Here is a 19,187-nt window from a genome sequence, read left to right on the forward strand (position 1 = left end):
CCCTGCCTTCTCAGCACAGAGGGCCCCCCGTGCCCCTCCTGACCTCTCAGCGCCCCCCCACCCCCGCCACGACCCAGGGCCCACCCTTCCAGGGGCAAAGGGCCAGGCTCTGGGCCTCCCTGGGATGGGGTTCCTGGCCAGATGCGGGAGGCCAGAACAGGAATCCGGTTACAGCCTGCGGGCCAGGCCCCGGGAAGGCTTTCCTCCCTCCCAGCCCCCTGTGGATTCCTTCCAGAGCCCTCACAGCCTGCAGCCCCTCGAGGGACCTCCCAAGGCTGTTTCTGTAGAATTTCCTCAGTGCCCCCCGCAGTCCCACGCTCTCCCTTCGGAATCACTGAGGTTAAGGAGAACTAGATGTACTAGGAAGGGAGCCATATGTATCTATTACCTACCTCGCACTTCACAGAAACGATTTCATTTCAAATTCTCCAGCGTCTGTGGGGCGGACATTCTGATGCAGTGGGGCCAGGCTGCCTGTGTTTGAATCCTGGATCCTCCACTTCCCAGCTGTGTGACCTTGTGCAGTTTACGTAGTCTCTCTGTGCTTCAGAATCCTCTTCTGAAAGATGGAGAAGGTGAGGAAAGCTCTTGCCTCCGAGGGCTTCTGTAGGTGTCCACTGGGGAATGTGTGTGAGGCGCTAAGATCAGGGGATGAATGGCAGCTTTAACTACCATCCCAGGTGAGGAAATGGAAGCTCAGAGAGGTGAGGTGACTTGCCCCAGGGCACACAGCTGGGAAGTGGCAAACTCCAGATTTTGTCTAACCCCAAAGTCCTCGCTCCTTCTTCCTCTGCATCAAACTGCTCCAGACTGGACAGCCAGACACCTAAGGGCAATTCCTGCTTCTGCCATTTCTTAGCTGTGTGATTCTGAGCAGCTCACATCATCTGTCTGAGCCTCGGTTTCTTCATTTGTAAAATGTGGAGCGTAATTCTTACTTTACCCATGATAGGAGAGTTGTGAGGTTCAGAGGAGGGATGTGTGTGCAACAGGTAAGTCCTGGACAAAGCGGAGAGGTGAGTCTGGTTTGTGGCTATGACCCCATCTCCTCTGCCAGCCGGCAACACCCTGGCCACCTGTTCTGGAAGACAGGATGCCTATTTCATGAAGAACGTGTGTGCAGCCTCCAGTCTGCAGAACTGAGACCTGTGGCCCCTTCTGGGGGAACCCTGGGCATCTTTGCAACAAGCCAGCGGGGACATTGTTCTTCTGGTCCATTCCCATTTCAATCCCAATCCTGCTGCACTGGGCCATGGAAATATGCAGTAGGAGAGGAGCTCTGGCCCCATGTGCTCGGAAAGTCATCCCCCAAGAAATTATATTAACCCTCCAGAGAGGCCAGCAAGGTCATGGGGATTGAGTAGACTGATTGCCTTGTTGAAATGGCAATGGGTCCTCCTGTGATGGGCACCAGCCCGGAAGATCATGCAATCGTTTGCCGAAGAGAACTCCTTTGGGGATGAGAATCCCCTAATTCCTATTTCCAGGCCCAGATTCCATGGAAACCTTGGCCTCTGGGGGTGGGGAAGGGGAAGCAGGTGGGTGAAGTTTAGGGGACCAGAGAGCAGGTGGGGGAGCCCTGGAGAAACTTCAAGGAACTTATCTAAGTGTCTTTCCTTTGCCGTGGAGAAAAATGACTTGAAACGCCTCTAGAGAAGAGTGTGGCTAATTGGCATGTAAGTTGGGGGTTAAAGAGCGGAAGGAAGAATCTGATTGTTTTTTCAAGTTACTGAGAAAGTGAGAATGTCACTTTGGGCAGAGAGAAATAATTTTTTTCTGGGGTGTGTCTTTCTTTCTACTACAGACCATAGTGGGCCGCTGAGACTTGCAAAAAAAGATTTCTTTTAATCCACCTTCCTTTTTGCAAGCAGCAGTAGAAGGGCCTTTAAATCAAATGCAATCAGCAAACTTGTCTCTTGCGCTTATTCCCCGCTTCACTCCCTGGAATTTGGCACTTGATGGATTCTGGATATGACTTAAGTCTTTTTCCAAATCCAAGACTTGGGGAATTTTGTTAACAGTGCAATAAAATAACTTCATAGTGTTACAGGAGAAACATTAAAGAAATTGTGTGTGTGCTGCTCTCTTTCCTTAAAAAAAAAAAAAAAAAAACAGACAATGTTTCTTTAAAAGACTCCATCTGCAAATCCCATTAGATGTGCATATAAGGTTTCTGATGATTAATAGTTGCCTGCTCGGGTTTTGGTTGGAGGGGATCGTGTGTGTGCTGGTTAACCCCTCCCTCTCCTCTCTCACATTTCACTTCAGAAATCTGTCACTCTCTCCCCACCGCAGGATTTAAAAGTGTGTCTCAGCAGCCCTGGACCAGCTCTTTGCAGGCATTTGCTGCGGGCTCCAAGACAAGCACTCATCAGCTGGTGCGTCTGGGCTGGGACAGTGAAAATGTTTAGTGTCATCGGCGACAAATACACGCACAGGGGACCCCACTAGGCAGGTTGGTGTGTCGGAGGGTGGGACCAGGAAGCCAGGAACGAAGTCCAACATAGGTGCGGGCACACGTATGTGTGGCCAGACACATGTGTGCGTAACTGTAAGGAACAACTTTAGCTTTGGTTTTTGTTTTGGTTCCTGGGGTGAATTTTCTGTTGAACCTTTTTCCCTCCTGTTAAAAAAAAATTTTTTTTTTTGCATTTTTAACACTTTGAATATAAAAAGTGTAAGACTCCAGCCTTTGAAAGGACTGAGGCGTGCATCAGACAGCAGATGGATCCAGTGGCCAGCAGCTGCATGAGGGGCCCCCATCCCCCGGCCCCGGTCTGGGGATGCCTTCGAAACCCTCACTCAGAAGGCAGTGGGGCCTCAGGCCTCCCCCACTACCCGCCAACCCCGTTCTCCTTCCACCAGAAACCAGACTTCCCAGCGACAGCAACAGCAGCGTACCCTGACTTCTCGGCCTCCTGCTTGGCGGCCACCCCACACAGCCTACCCCGGGAGGAGCGCGGCTTCACTGAGCAGCACCCCGCCTTCCCGCAACCCCCCGACTGGCACTTCCCTGTCTCGGAGGCCCGGCATAGGCTCAACCCGGGCCCAGCAGGGGGCTCCAAGGAGATGGGGGCCAGCAGCCCAGGCCTGGTGGACACCACGGGAGGTCCAGGCGAGGACTACGAGGTCCTTGGGAGCACTGCCAATGGGACGGAGAAGAAGTCAACCAGGCGGAAAAAGGAGAGTTCAGGTAAGTGGCTGAGGAACAGCTGACCGTTCCTTTGCTGTGTGACCTTGAGGAGGTTGCTTGCCCTCTCTGAGCCTAGGCATCCTGACCATGAACGCGAAACAATATGATCTAATCTACCCAAAGGCAGGAGACTTAGAACAGTTACCTTTGTGGTTGCTTCTACTCAGAGTTCTAGGATTCTCTGGTGACGGGGGCTATGTCTGTGTCCTCAGCTCTCCTGGGCCCCAGGAAGGATGTGCCGGCAAGAGAATGAAACAGGATCCACAAAGATTTGGAGGACATGTGGGACGGAGCCTCTGGGTACAGGCTGGCAAGGGCTGGAGAGGCGCTTTCCTGAACCAGGCTGCCTCTGGGTCACGCTTCTCCCCACCATGCCCCAGCCAGCTCCAAATGGTCCCAGAGCCCCAGGGCTTGCTCCCCAGGGGAGTCAGCTGAGACCAAGGCTCGGAGGCCTAGGACCAAGGCTGGAACCCCGGGCAGTCAAGTAGAACCAGGACTCCGTGTCTCCAGGAGTCTAGAGGGAGAGAAGCAGACATAGCGCAGGGACGCAAGAGGCAGGCACTAAGATTTGGGGCAGACCGCCCATGAGGTATCGCCCTCCGCAGCTGGGCTGTGCCCAGGCCAAGGGGCAGCTCAGCATGCTAAGGTCTGGGTGACCCCCCAAAAGGCCACTCCTCTGAGGAGCCCTCCTGAGGGATCGTCAGTCTTGGAGAAAGTCAGGGAGGCAGGCAGCAAAGGGCAAGCACTGGACCTCAGAATGCAGGTAAAGCCCTGCTCGGCGCTGGAGCAGCAGAGGCCAGATGATGGAGCTGACCTGCTTGTTCAGACCCCAGCTAAAGTCCATCTCCTCCTGGTTGGGGGGACCTGTTGTTTCCTCATTTCCCCGTGGGACCCCCCCCCCAGCCTCTCTCACTGCCTGTTCACCTATTGTCTGGTTCCCTGTCCCCACCTTGCCCGGAACAAGACATTGCCCTTGCCTCCTGCCCCCACTGCCCCACTACGTCCTCCTGACGGCCACCCTTGGGGCACATCTGTCTGTCTGAACCTACAGAAGACCTTTCATGGGGCTAACAAGGGGCAGGCAGCAAATGAGAGGACCGACTAACCAACGAGAACACTCTCTACTTTGCTTTACGAAGCACTTTCAAAGTAGCACAGATTTCCCGAGCATCTTTTTTTTTGCCAAGCATTGGCAGAGGTCCTGGGACTGCAGGGATGAATAAGGTGGTCTCACCCCCAAAGAGTTCAGACTGAGAGGGAGGAGAGGCCAGCAGATACCTGTCTGGCAGTGGATGTGCTATGATCTAGGGGGTTCGAGGTGCTGCAGGAAACATACGATAACTCTTTTGAGTCCCACAAGTTTTCGAGTTTGGTACAGCAGGTCTTATCAGTGACTTGATTCTTTACACGTGGAAAAGGAGAGACTGAAAAGTCTGAGGGGATCTCTGCTAGCATGGAGTCAAAACAGAGTGACCCACTCATCTCAATGTACCCAGGACTTTTCTGGTTTTAGCATTGAAAGTCCAGTGTCCCCGGGACAGTTGGTCACCCTAGAAGAAAGCTCAAACCCCAGACTTCAGACCCCGAATCCCACACCCTTCAGTAGATTTCAAGCAGAATCCTCCTTGTGAAATATCTGGTCTCCATGCTTGAAGAAGCCCCTCATTGTGTTAACAGTGGATGATAAAAACCACAGCCTTCCTGGCTGCTAAATAGAAGGGCCTTTTAAATCCCCAGCCAGTTAAACCCGGAACTATTCCTAAGCCTGGATGGAGATTTGCAGAGAATGGGGCACTTTCTGCTTCTCCTCTCCAATGAGCTGTCAGCCACTTGGCTCTGCGCCTAGTTGAAGAGCTCTCCCCTCCTTGGCGCCTGCCACCGTAGCTCCTCCATCTCTGCCCACATCCACCTTGGCTGCATCCAGCCACTTTCCAGGGAACTGTGAGCCAAGAGCATTGGGAAGGCATGGGCAAAGCCAAGGGCTGGGCTTAGGCAAGCTCATTCCATGTTTCAGCAAGACCCAAATGCACCATCTTTCCTTTGGGCGAGTGGCCCATGGATGGCGCTGCTCACTTGCCAAGCAGCTGGCCACGCCAGAGCACCCTCTTCATAGGGTCAGCCTCTGGTGGGGGGAGGTTCCCAGCCAGGAGGGAGCCTGGGCTCTCCCTCGAGGTCCCCTCAGAAGCAGCAGTCGCACAAAACAGGGCACAGCGAGCTGACTCTCATTCATTCTCTGGGGTTCCAGACCCTCTCTGGTCAGCATGGAAAGCTTTATTGCACGGCTGCTTGCATCTTCCTTCAGAATTTAACTGAAGGGGAAGGAGGCAGGAAAGATCAGTTTTGTAAGAGCCTAAAGAAAAGGGAAAGCGATGGGCAAGGCTCACAACCAACTCCAGGAGTCTGGAGTTCAGTTCACAAGAGGCAAACCCACGAAGACCCCCGCCCCACCCTACCAATTCTGAGCCACTGGTTGGATTCTCTATTTTAAATTTTGACATCCTGCTCATTGTGGATTTTTGTATTAATTTTGATTTTTTAAAACTTTGCGTTAAAATATTCTTTCTCTTGATTACTGAGGTTTTTGGCACCCCTTGCATTTTGCACTCATCGTGTCTCACGCACCTCACCCTGGCCCCTGCTAAGCTATCTCTGGAAGGTTAACCAGCATTGCTCAGAAGTGTGTTTTCCATCATGCTTCACAATCAGGCAGTCAGGTTGCAGGGTTGGCACTGCCACTTTTGGCTGCTTGACTATGGGAAAGGTCTTAAATTCTTGGAGCCTCTGTTTCCCCAGCTGTAAAATGAGACTATAACAATATCACTCTCCATATGGAGTCACTGTGAAGGTTAAATTCTGTGATCTGTGAGATTAACACTGTGCCTGGCACATGAGTTCGATAAATAGTGGCTATGAATGGTATTAGGCCCATATTTCCAGAACCAGTCTTCAGCACATAGAATCTGATAAATAGCCCTATGTTATGGGGGACAGTGGAATTGAATATTTCAAATACGCTGTCTCAGAAATTCCTGAGTCTGGGGTATAAGATGTGGGAATTTCTCGCAATCATTGTTGGTCCTGAAATCCAGTTGCCATTAATTAGGAGCCTGGAGCTCAGAGATCTGCCAGAGAGGCTGGGGTAGGGGATGAGTCATGCCTGGTAAACGTGTCCCATACTGGCTGGCCTGGCCAGGGGGTTCCGGTAACAGAAAGTTACTGAAAGTTTGTTTCAAAAGGAACGTTCTCTGCTCTCTCCTCTTCTTCCTCTGCCAGCCCCAGCTGCTCCCCCATCACTCCCCATCACTGGAAGTGGAGCTGATTTGCTCAAGGAAATGGTCAGGAAAGCAAGGGGTCCTCGGCTCCTACCCTGAGACTTTCTGTTGGTTCACAGCACAAAACTGATTTAGGAGACAGCTGTGATATTAACTCATCCCAACGACTCCCGCCCTGGGGCCAGGGAGTGTTAAAGACCCCTGCTGGCAAGGACAGCTGCAAGGCCACTCTTGTTTGCCCCCAATCTGTCGTTGCTACCGTGGTCGTCTTTAATTTATGGGAATGAAGGATTTCGCGGTGATTTCCTGACGGGGTTCAAGGGAAGGTCGCGCGTGATCAGCCCGGCTACAGGTGAATCTGATCGCCCGCCTGGGGGAGTCGCGGTGCCCCAGATCAGCGCCGCTCGCCGACACTCTGACATACTCACTCTGCCTTCATCAGACTCGCTTTGCCCCATCCTCCTGCAGCTCCAACACGCGTGCCTCCCAGGGCTCCTCCTTCCCCGATTTCTCCCCTGCAAGATCTGATGTCCACCTCCCCCTGCCCAGCTCACGAGCACTCTCAATTTCCCCTGAGGTTGAAAAATCCTCCACAGATTGGTCTCTTTCCCTGCTTATTTCCCCCTACAGGCCACCCCTCCCACCTCCACCTCCACTCACCTTGCCACGAAACCATACCAGTTTACTTGTCTTGCAAAGGCACCCCACTTTTTCTCCCCATGCCCCCGCCCCCCGCATTTGCTCAGTTCTTCGCCTTGCCTCAAACACCCTTCTCTTCCCGGGCTCTTCTGCCTACTTATTTTAACATCCAGCTTGAAAGCCACCTACTCCAAGGACCCTCCCTTTCTTTCCTTCCTCCCTTCCTTCCTTCCTTCCATCCTTCTTTCCTTTATGACTCCACTTGTACCTAGCATCATTTCAGTGAAAGTTACAGTTTAGAAGTTTCAAACTATAGTATCGCTAGAACCTGTGCTGATTTTATAAATACAGCTTATAACTTCATAAAGGAGCTCCCCTGAGATTTCTTACCTTTGAACATCTTGCATTTGAAATCTGCTTTTTTAAAAATTGTGGTCAAGAACACATAATGTAAGATTTACCATCATAACCATTTTTGAGTGCGCAGTTCGGAAGCATTAACTATATGCATATTGTTGTGCAACAGATCTCTAGAACTTTTTCGTCTTATAAAAGGAAAACTCTATATCCGTTGAAAAACAAGTCCCCTTTACCCTCTCCCCACGGGCTCTGGCAACCAGCATTCTACCCTCCGGTTTCTAAAAATTTGATTACTTTAGATACCTCATGTAAGTGGAATCAAGCAGTATCTGTCTTTTTGTGACTGGTTTAGCTCACTTAGCACAATGTCCTCAAGGCTCATCCATGTTGTAGCATATGATAGGATTTCTTTATTTTTTACGGCTGAATAATATTCTATTGTATGTGTGTGCACATTTTCTTCATCCATTCATCTGTCAGTGGACACTTGGGTTGCTTCCACCTCTTGGCTATTATGAATAATTCTGCAATGAATATGGGTGTGCAAATATCTCTTCGAGATCCTGCTTTGAATTCTTTTGGATATATAACCAGAAGTAGGACTGCTGGATCAGGTGGTAATTCCATTCTTAATTTTTTGAGGAACCTCTATACTGTTTTCCATAGCAGCTGTACTATTTCACAATCCCACCAACAGTGCACAGAGTTCCAATTTCTCCTTTCTCCACATCCTTGCCAACACTTGTTATTTCCTAGGGTTTTTTTGATAGTAGTCATGCTAGTAGGTATGAGGTGATAACTTCATTGTGGTTTTGATTTGTATTTCCCTAATGACTGGTGATGTTGAGCATCTTTTCATATACTTATTGGCCATTTGTATATCTTCTTTGGAGAAATGTCTATTCAAGTCCTCTGTCCAGGTTTAAATTGGACTGTTTAATTTTTGTTGTTGACTTGTAGGAGTTCTTTATATATTCTGGATATTAATCCCTTATCAGACATATGGTCCACAAATATTTTCTCCCATTCCTTAGGTTGCCTTTTTATTCTGTTGATTGTTTCCTTTGTTACACAGAAATTTTTAAGTTTGACGTAGTTTTGTCTATTTTTGCTTTTGTTGACAATGCTTTTGGTGTCATATCCAAGAAATCATCACCAAATCCAATGTCATGAAGCTTTCCCTCCATGTTTTCTTCTAGGAGTTTTCTAGTTTTAGGTCTTACATTTTTAGATCTTTAATGCATTTCGAATTAATTTTTACATATGGTGTAAGGTAAGGATCCAACTTTATTCTTTTGCCTGTGGAGATCCAGTTCTCCCAGCACCATTTGTTGAAGACTGTGCCTTCCCCACTGTGTAGCCTTGGCACCTTTGTTGAAGATCATTTGACCATCTACGTGAGGGCTTACTTCTGGGCTCTCTATTCTGTTCCATTGATCTAAGTGTCTGTTTTTGTGCCAGTACCATAATGATTTGATTACTGTATCTTTGTAATATGTTTTGAAATCAGGAAGCCTGAGGCCTCCAGCTTTGTTTTTCTTTCTCAAGATTGTTTTGGCTATTCAGGGTTCTTTGAGACCCCATGTGAATTTTTGGATGATTTTTTTTTCTATTCTTGCAAAAAAATGCCATTGGGATTTTGATAGGGATTGCATTGAATCTGAAGATCACTTTGGGTAGTATGGACATTTTAACAATATTAAGTCTTTCAATCCATGAACACAGGATGTCTTTCTATTTATTTGTGCCTTTAATTTCTTTCAGCAATGTTTTGTAATTTTCATTGTACAAGTCTTTTGCCTCCTCAGTTCAGTTTATTCCTACGTATCTTATCCTTTTTGATGCTATTATAAATGGGATTGTTTTCTTAATTTCCCTTTTGGATTGTTCATTGTTCATGTATAGAAACACAAATGATTTGTGCATGCTGATTCTGTAACCTGCAACCTTGCTGAATTTATTTATTAGTTCTAAGAGGCTTTTGTGGAATCTTTAGGGTTTTCCACATACAAGATTATTTCATCTATAAACAGAGATTACTTTACTTCTTCCTTTCTGATTTAGATGCCTTTTATTTCTTTTTCTTGCCTGAGTGCTCTGGCTAGGACTTCCAGTATTATATTGAATAGAAATGGTGAGAGTGGGCATCCTTTCCCTAGTTTCTGATATTAGAGGAAACTATTTCAGTTTTTCACCACTGAGTATGATGTTAGCTATGGGCTTTTCATATATGGCCTTTATTATATTGAGATAATTTCCTTCTACTCTTAGTTTGTTGAGTGTCCAAGAATCCTTTCATGACCTCCCTCCCCTCACACATGGAGCATACCTTGCTGACATCTCCATCTTAGAATCAAACCACAGTTGGCCTGTATCCAGAGTTCTAGATGCATATGGCTGCCTTTTTCCTTAAAATTGAAGTGTCTAGAGGGCTGGAATGCTATCTGATTCACCTGCGCAGTCTCCCTAGCACCTACTGAAACATTTGTACACAGGAGAAGTTCATTCAATGTCTGGCCAATAGCCTCTAGTGCAGCCTGGCATTCACTCATTCATTTTCTCACTTTCTCTCTGAGAGTGGCTCCACCGCCTGGCATGAGGGTTTTCACCATGCGTGATGTGCTTCTGTAAAATGCATCAGGATTTTTACAGTCTCACTCACAAAAAAGTGTGCAGAGAGCCAGACTTCAGTCATAAAACCCAGGGTCAGGGTGAGTGCTGGGTCAGAAAGATGTGTAAATATCCACATGCAGGCTGGACTTGCAGGAATCCGCTACAGGGTACTGGGGTTGCATCCCAAGTACTCCCATGACTGGAGCTGCTGTGGCTGAGCAACAAAGGGGACCCACCACGGCCAGGCAGTTAGGAGGGCTCACGGCTGGGCAACGAGAGGGCCCAGCTGCCACATGGACAAGTGACTGTGCTCTCCAGTCTAGAGGAAATGGCACCTTTGTCTGATTTGCTGAGCCGTCCCTATGGCCTTGCATCAGCCTTGCCAAGCACCCCCCAATGGCCTTGCTCCTCTCTCCTCAGTGATAAGCATGGCTATGGGGAGTTGGGGGCATCTTGGTTTGCTTGGGCTGCCATAACAAATACCAAAGACTGGGTAGCTTAAACAACAGACATTTATTTTCCCACAGTTCTGGAAGCTGGAAGTCAAAGATCAAGATGCTGGCAGGTTTGGTTTCTGCCGAGGCTTCTCTCTTTGGCTGGCAGACAGCCACCTTTTTGTCATGTCTTCACATGGCCTTTCCTCTGTGCGTGCACATCCCTGGTGGCTCTCTGTGTGTCCTAATCTCTTCTTATGAAGACACTAGTCAGACTGGATTAGGGCTCACCCTAACTGCCTCATTTTAATTTAATCCCCTCTTGAAAGACCCTATCTCAAAATACAGTCACATTCAGAAGTACTGGGGGTTAGAATTTCAACATATTAATTGGTGGGGGGGACACAGTTCAGCCCATAAACAGAGGGTACAGGGACAAGGTTCTAGCAGTGGGACAAATGCTCCAGTCCCGGGTCCGTTGGCCACTAGAGTTTGTCCATTCAGACAGAGCGTTGCTTCTGGCCACAGGCAGATCCCCGCATTCTTCTCTTACTCCCATCAAGAGAGAAGAAAAAAAGTGGAGACTGTTTTACGAATGAATCTCTAAAGAAGCAGCCTGTTTGACAGAGGAAGAAGGAAAGGAGGTAATAACAAAATAAATGGACAACCTCAGTGAGTGTCACCTGGGTCACAAACGTGACGCCGAGTATCGGGCTGAGTGATCTCAGATCCACACTCACCCCTTTCTGAGGGGCAGGACTCGAGGCCCCTGCAGACCCCTGGGGCCAGCTTCCCCAGTGCCCACTCCGCTCACGGAATCAGGGTGCCCTGGCCTCTGGCCAGGATTCCTCTCGCAGTCCCCGCCCCCATTCCAGCCTCTTCTATGTCATGTTTTCCTTGAACTCAGCGGTGGAGGAGCGGTGTAAGCAGTGGGCCCTGGGTGACAGCTGAGGGTGACATCTGGAACTGATAAACACAAACAAAGCCCAGCGCGGCTCACGCCTGCCCCAACCGTCTCAGAAACTTGCCTGCTACTCCAGCCTCTCATTTCCACCGCCCCCGTGCCCCCTCCACTTCTCTGCTCCCCTCTTCCATGGTCCCCACACCCCATCTCCTCACCAAGTCCATTCCACTCTCCCTCATCACTGCCCACCCTCACCCACTCCCGCCACCTGGGACTCTCAGCAAAGACGACTCTAGCCCCAGGTATTCCCATCCCTGAATCCCCAAGCCCCACTGCTGGGCTCCTCAAAGAGGCTGGGAGCCTCACCAGGTCTCTTCAGGCCCCCAGGGGAGAGAGAAAGGGCCCAGACATTGAGGTGGGTCGGGGCCCAGAGAAAAAGTCAAACCAGTCCCAGGAAGCCAGGGAGGTCTGGATGCAAACGCCCATCTGGTCTTGGGACTGGCTCCGTCCAGGTCTTGTCTATTTTCAGGGCTTTGACTCCTCCCTCTGAAGTTGAAAGTATCAAAACTAATGAGCACATTAAAGGTCTGGTCCGTAGCCCAGGAAGCTGTAGACCCCATTTTCAGAGGATTTGCCAAGGGGAGTCCCAGGGAGGCAGACCTGGACCCAGACCCAGACGCCATCCCTGGAGCGAGCACAGCTCCATACTCATCACCCCTGCAGTGCTGTGTGACATAGCCTGAACTGGTCCCAGGGGACTTCTGGCAAGCCATTTAGTCTCTGGGTCTTAATTTCCTCGTCTGTTCCATGGGCTAATGTGTACCTCACCTACCTCACAGGATAATTAAGAGGATCCAGTAGGAAGCAGCCTAACAGTCAGGAAATAGCTTCCTATCAAGGAAATCTGGGTTCTCGGCCCAATTCTGCTGCTAACTTGCTGTGTATCTTTAGGCAAGTTTCTTACCTTCTCTAGGCTCACCTGTAAGATGTAAAGGCCACATCAGATCATCTCTAAGTCCCCTTTCAGGTCTACTATTCTATGATTCTGTAGTACAGAGGAAAGCCCAAAAGAAGTTTATCTCTGGGGGAAAGAAATCCATTGTCAATTGTCAACTGCAAAGTGCTACTTGAATATGGGGCTTGTGGCTGTCTATCTGGTCCTGGATAGAAATTTATGTTAAATGGCTGTGAGAGTTGGGGAGTAGGAATACAGGACTCCAAAAAGGCATGTTCCCCAAGGTCTATCTGAACCTCCCCCTAGTTCCGATAAAGCTGTCTGCTAACTTTAAGAAGGTCTGCCAAATGTGACAGCTATTTATGAAATAATTTACCTCGGATGATGTAAAAGCTCATGGTGGAAACCGCAATCACACACACATCCTGTTTGCATTTCTCTGGGCGATCTGGACCATTCCATCATGGCCCTGCTTCTTCTGAGGGTGTGCAGAGGGTGGGGCGGGGCCGGGGGGCTCCTCCTTAACCACAGAGGCAGCCAGCTGAGCACCGGCCTCCTCCCTCTGCAGTCCTGGAAGAGGCACCCGCTGGCCCTGAGGAAGAATCAGGACCAGGAGGACTGACGTGGATCGTCACACTGATCAGTTCTAGTTACTGTGCCTGGAAGCAATAGAGACACAGATTCAAGTACAGATGTGCAAAAGTAGTGGAGAAGGGAAAACAGTTAAAAGGCCAGACATTGAAAAGGCATCCCTTTCACACAGCTCTGGAGACGTGGTACCTTGAGATGCACTGTGTTTTATCTCCACCTGTGTCATCTCTCCAACGTCATCTCCAGTAGAACCTCTTCTGATGGTTCTCCCAAAGGAGGCTCAGCTGTGTGCCAGGCACTGTGCTAAGTGTTAACACATTACCCGTCTCGTTTTACCTTCTCAGAAGCCTTCTGATCACAGTGGGTGAGGCTATTCTGTTTTACAAATGAGGAAACTGAAGCTCAGAGAACTTAAGGGACTTGCCCAAGGTCAGAGAGCCCTTTCTTGGAGCCAGCTAAGGCTCAGGCTCTCCAACAGGTCCTTAGAAATCTCTGCAAACACAACTCCCTTCCACGCAGCTCCAGGCTTGGGGAGCTGTGCATGTCAGAGGGAGAGAGAAATTCCCCAGCATAGCCCTGATCGCTGGGCTGAGGACCTTGGGAAGGCTGCGGAGGGCCTTGGGACAGAATACACAACACACAGTTCCTTCCTTCTGACTGAAGGGTGTAACCTGGGGCCAAGACAAGAATCTTTGAAACTGGAAGGGACCTCAGATTCCGGGCCGGGGTTTCTCAACAGAAGAGGGAGTAGGGAGAGAAGAGAGTGCCAGGGTGGCGTATTGGAAAAGAACTCTGACAACAGCTCGCCCAGGGAAAGAAGGCCCAGCCCAATCCCATACTTCTACCCGTGGGAGGCCAGAGAGGGGAGGGAGGCTCCCCAACAAAGGGATCAAACCATCTTGGGGGTAGTATGCATAGGAACTGTGCATGTGAGCCAGCAGAATGGACACTCCCTGGCCAGAAACGGTATAAAAGTACTTATCATTTTTCTTTGTCTTTTCCTATCTGGATGAAAATGTTACAGTTTTTTATACTATTGCAGAACAAAGAGAACCATAACTTCCACTTTCGTTTTCATAGCTAACTTGCCATACTTCTGGCCCCTTTGTCATTTCTAACAGTGATGAAAATTCTTTCCCCTCTGGGAAGCTGATGAGGGACAAGCGTTCTCCCAGTGCCAGATGCCACCCCCTTTAGCGGGTGTTGCCCCGAGGTTCACACAGGGGCTCAGACACTCAGTTCCCAGCCCAGGCTCCTTTGTCCTATTTCTTCTTTCCCATCCTGAGGCCCCAGTGCCTAAATCAGGATACTAAGAGGTGAGAGAGGAGATGGTCAGCTGCCCCCATAACCAGTCCAAGACCAGCTCCAAAGGGCTCCTCCCTTTATCTCCCATCTTCTCTCTAGGAAGGATTATGTGCAGGACTCTGTGTGTGGTGGGGGGGGGGGGGGTATTTGGGGGATTTCCATAGGGCACCTGTGCACACCTAAGCAGGCCTGGGAGAAGGGGAGGGTGGGTGTGGGCATCAACCCAGGGCCCCCAGGAGCCCTGGAGGTGGAGACGAGCAGAGCTGCGATGGTCCAGGTCCAGCCGCCAGCCAGCCAACGCAAGATGGAGAATCTGACGCCAGGGTTGATGGCTAAGGCTCTAGACAGGTGGATCTGGATTCGAATCTCGGTTCTGCCGCCCAAAAGCTGCCTGGCACACTGGGCAAGTTCCCGGGCCTCTATCTACTGAGAAGGATTTAGCAAACATTTAGCAAGGACCTCCTAAGTGCCAGGTACAGTAGCAAGTGAGAAAAAGCAGTTACATCCCTGGGGAGAGAGCGCTATTAATCAAATTATCACACAAATCCACATGACAAAGCTAAAGGGATAATAATACTACCTACTCCTACGTGTGTTGTATGGGGAGGATTAAAGCAGTGACTGCATCTTAGCACGTGGAAGTCTTTAAGAAACGGTAGCTGCTATTACCCCAGCGCCTCAGATGGCATCTCAAGGAATTGAAGAATCGGAAGAATACTTTATATTTGTCCAGAGCTTTAGAGTTGTAAAAGCATTTTCCACACACAGCAGCTTGTCCAAGCTTCCCAAAACCTCTGGGAGGTAGATTTCTGGATGAGAAGCCCAGAGAGGTTAAGCGATTTTCCTCAGAGGCTCCAGCAAGAAGATCCAGGATTCAAACCTCGGGGCAAGTCCTCTGGGTTTGACACCCCCGCTGCTGCGAAAGGGAAGGGCTGGGAAATACTGAGCCCCAGGACAGGAGCGGATGGGAAACAAGCCAGGTTTCCCAGCCTCGCTCTGGGCGCGCGGGCAAGGATGTACTCCGGAATGGGCGTCCCTCCGCGTCGTGACCGTGACTGCCCCTCCCTCCCGGGCTCGCGCCAGCCAAGGCTGAAAACTCCTGGGGGACCCCAGCCAGGCGGCGCGTCCTTCCCCTCCAGCCCCGGCTCCGCTTCCGGAGGGGTCTGGGCAGACAGCCCGGCAGGAGAACTCGCCCCCTTCCTTCCCGCCCCCGGGCGCGCCCGGCAGGCGGCCCACCCGGATCCGACACGGGCAGCCGAGCATCGGGGCTGCGGGGACCCCCGGCGGCGGCCCCTCCTCCGCCTCCTCTGCTTCCCGGGGGACGCCGTGAGGGGGCGGGCGGCTCCCCCTTCTATCCGGCTCCCGGAGGCGTGGCGCGGGGGCGGAGGACGCGCAGACAGAAATACAAGGGGGACTGCGTGGAAAGCGCTAGAAAGAACCGGTGGGCTGACGTTCCCATCGGGAACGTGGGGTGCACGAGGGGGCTCCACATCCCCATCCTGCTCGGCAATCTGGCTGCTTGGCCGGGTTCCCTGTCTGTACAACAAGGGCAATGAAGTGAAAGACTTCTAACTTTTAGAGCCCTGCGTAAAACGTGCTTCCTGGAGCCCTTCCCCGGCCACGTGGCACGCGTTGGTAGTTCGTTGTGTAGGTGTGTCGGTCTCCTTCCTGTGCGCTTCTCCACCCACCACCGCCCCTTCCCCTGTTCAGATCACGATACAGTCCTTTCTGGGTGCACGGCACTTTACAGTTTGTAAAGCCTTCCTACATATATTTCATTGGAACACTGTGAGTCAAACTGCCTGAGTTGGATTCCTGTCCCCACCACTCACTAGCCAGATGAACTGGATGAACTTGGACAACTTGCTTCACTTCTCTGTGCTTAGTTTTCTGGTCTATAAAATGGGTCTCATCCTAGAACTCGCCAGGCTGAATTACTGTGAGGATTAAGTGTCTGACGCATGTAAGGTGCTTGATTCCTGTACCCCTGTTACCAGCTGTGGTTGAGCCCCTGCCCTGTCGAACTCAGAGCCTCCTTCGTAAATGAACTTTCCAGACCTGGCCCATCCTGGTGTCAAAGGGTTGGGGGAGAGGGGGAGAAACTTAAGGCAGCACTTCTCAATTTACATGTGCACACACCTCCCCTGGGGATCTTGCTGAAATGCGGACTCTGATTCAGTAGGTCTGAGGATGGAGTGAGGTGGAGATCCTGCAAGTCTGACAGCTCCCTGGCCACACTACTGCTGCTACCAGGCACCCGCTGTGTAGCCAGGTCTTAGAGCAGAGGTTTGTAACCTTGACCATGTGTCAGAATCATCTGCAAGGCTTGCTAAAACAGATTGCTGGGAAAAAAAAAAAAACAGATCTCTGGGCCCCACTCCCGGAGGGGGTGTGCGGTGAGGCCCAAGGATCTGCATCTCTAACAAGTTCCTAGGTGATGTTTCTGTCGCTGAGGACAGAGAACCTCAGTTTTAGAGCATCCTGCCCCACAAACTTATAGCCACTGCTAATGTCAAGCTGGGGGTAGGTGGGGAGTGGGGTGGGGTAGAGATCATTAAACAGCCAAGGGCAGCTTCTTGTGCTTTGGGAATTAAAAACAGTTGGGGTGGGGGAGGTGCGCCTGAGGTTGATATCCAAAAATCTTTCCAGTTCTCTGGGGGTAAAGACGCTAGAATGAATGATAAAGGGACACCGTGGGTTCTTTCTCAGCATCCTTTCAAAATAAGAGCGACAGGGAAAGGCTGCCCCGCTGCTTGAGGACAAAAGAAAGGGAACCAAGGCCCCTGCGGCTCACGTCTTCCTGTTTGGGACCCTCTCTCCTCAGACAACCAGGAGAACCGAGGGAAGCCGGAGGGCAGCAGCAAGGCCCGCAAGGAGCGGACGGCCTTCACCAAGGAGCAGCTGCGGGAGCTCGAGGCCGAGTTCGCTCATCACAACTACCTGACCCGGCTCCGGAGATACGAGATCGCAGTAAACCTGGACCTCTCCGAGCGGCAGGTGCCCCTCCTCTTCTGGCCATCCCTCCTTTCCTGTGCTCTGTCATACCTCTCTCTTCCCCCGCTTCTCCCAGAACCTTCTTCGTCTTCTCCCTCTGGCCCAGTCCAGTGGTCCTCAACTCTGGCCGTACCTGACAATCACCTGCGGAAATTCTAATAACACCAGTGTCTGGGCTCCACCCCTAGAGATTGTTTTCATTGGTCTGAGGTGAAGTCCAGGCCTCAGAATTCATCAAAGGTCCCCGAGGTGATTCTCACATGCAACCAGGGTTGAAACCTCTGATCTGGTTATCCCCAAACTTGAGTGTGCGGTGGAATCATCCAGGCCCTGTTTAAAATGCAGCTTCCGGAGCTCCACAGAGCGATTTTCCAGTAATAATGAGTGGGACCAGGAATCTGCATTTCTAGTAAGTTCTCCAGGTGATTTGGATTTGCAGCTGGTTCCTAGACACACTCTGAGAAAAACTTCCTAGCCCTTTGTTTTGGGCTTTCTCTCAGAACATTCCACCCATACCCGTGCTCTGACGTGGAATAAAATATTATTATTATTATTATTATTGATTGCAGCTTTCAGTTGAGAAAGCATCTGCCAAAGTGCTGGATTTAGAATCAGAGGACTTAGATTCAGATCCTGCCTCTACCCCTTCGTAGCCCTGGGACCTCTGGGACATGTCTTCTCCTGACCTCTCTTGGTCTCCACCTGTACAGCAGTGTCATAACCCCACCCTGCAGGTTTACCTGCAGGTAAATGCTGAAGCTCAGATGAGAAAATGTCCAGACCAGAGCTATCTAAGCTGAAAAGTGCGTTATAAATGTGCCTAAGGGTGAGGCTGGTGATCCTGTGTTCCCAGATCCCTGGGTAATAGAAGCTAGAGGGAGAGGGTGTTGGCACAGGAGGGGAGGGGCTTGTGAAAGGGGGTGGGGCCAGTGTGACTTTTAGAACTGGTTCTTCTGTCAGGCTTTCTTTATCTGGAGACATAAGACAAGCCTCTGGGCAGATTGGTCGGTCTTCCCTTTCAATTCCTGGAGCCTTTGGAGGCGTAGGGAGGGGGAAGCCGAATTTCGAGCTGGGGGTCCCTGGAACTGCACCCCAGGTAGCTTGAGCATCAATATGAGGAGGTGGTCACACCTGCCGTGAAGTGACCAGGCTCCTCTGCTTCCTTCATCAGGTCAAAGTGTGGTTCCAGAACCGAAGGATGAAGTGGAAGCGCGTGAAGGGGGGTCAGCCCATCTCCCCCCATGGGCAGGACCCCGAGGATGGGGACTCTGCCGCCTCTCCAAGTTCAGAGTGAAATTCTCCAGGGAGAAAAAAAAGACTGAGGACTGAGCCCCGTACCAACTACCCCCACCCCAATCCTACCTTCACCTTCTCCCACCCACCCAGGGCAGCCTCTCCACACCTCGCAGTGACTCTTGGATAGGAAGCTGCCCAGGGTTCCTGGGAGCCTTGAAGTTTCCCAGAAAGCTCTGTCCAGCGTTGCTGTGTCTTAGCGGCCCCTTCCCCAGGGCCTTTGCTTCTCACATTTCTCATGGAAACAGTCATACAGCAGCCAGAACGGACCCTAGTGAATCCCGGGAATAGCTCCAGGGACACTGTTTCTCGGGGTCTCAGCTGCCACTCATGAACACAGGTGCCCCCAAAGAAAGGAAAGGAGACACACACACCCTAGACCACCCTTCCTTTCTGGGCTCTATATCTGAGGCTTTGGGGGACCTCAAAGGTCCCAAAACCCCAGGGAAAATCAGTGTGAGGAAGTTTGAGGACAGAAACTTGGCTGCTACAAATCAGAAGCCATCCCTGGATCCAAATTTGCTGGTGAAATGGGCAAGTTCATGAGCACTAGCTAGAAGCAGACAGTCAGGAGAACAGCCTGGTGTAGGTCTCTGTGGTCCCCACACAGGCCTTTCACACTGGCTTGACTGGG

The 19,187-nt window shown here is 50.8% G+C and overlaps 1 protein-coding gene across 2 annotated transcripts; it reads left to right on the forward strand.

The window, feature by feature from the left end:
* Positions 1-2,724: 2,724 nt before the first annotated feature.
* On the forward strand, positions 2,725-18,602 carry MEOX1 (mesenchyme homeobox 1). 2 transcript variants are annotated; one of them, XM_061175881.1, is made up of 3 exons: positions 2,725-3,193; positions 17,091-17,263; positions 18,432-18,602. In XM_061175881.1, exons 1-3 carry the CDS (start codon positions 2,725-2,727, stop codon positions 18,552-18,554), a joined length of 765 nt encoding a protein of 254 aa, XP_061031864.1. In that variant the 3' UTR covers positions 18,555-18,602. The 2 variants fall into 2 exon arrangements, with proteins under 2 accessions (XP_061031864.1, XP_061031865.1); XM_061175882.1 differs by lacking the exon at positions 17,091-17,263.
* Positions 18,603-19,187: the final 585 nt, after the last annotated feature.

The sequence above is a fragment of the Eubalaena glacialis genome, chromosome 19, assembly GCF_028564815.1.
Source record: "Eubalaena glacialis isolate mEubGla1 chromosome 19, mEubGla1.1.hap2.+ XY, whole genome shotgun sequence".
Taxonomy (NCBI): domain Eukaryota; kingdom Metazoa; phylum Chordata; class Mammalia; order Artiodactyla; family Balaenidae; genus Eubalaena; species Eubalaena glacialis.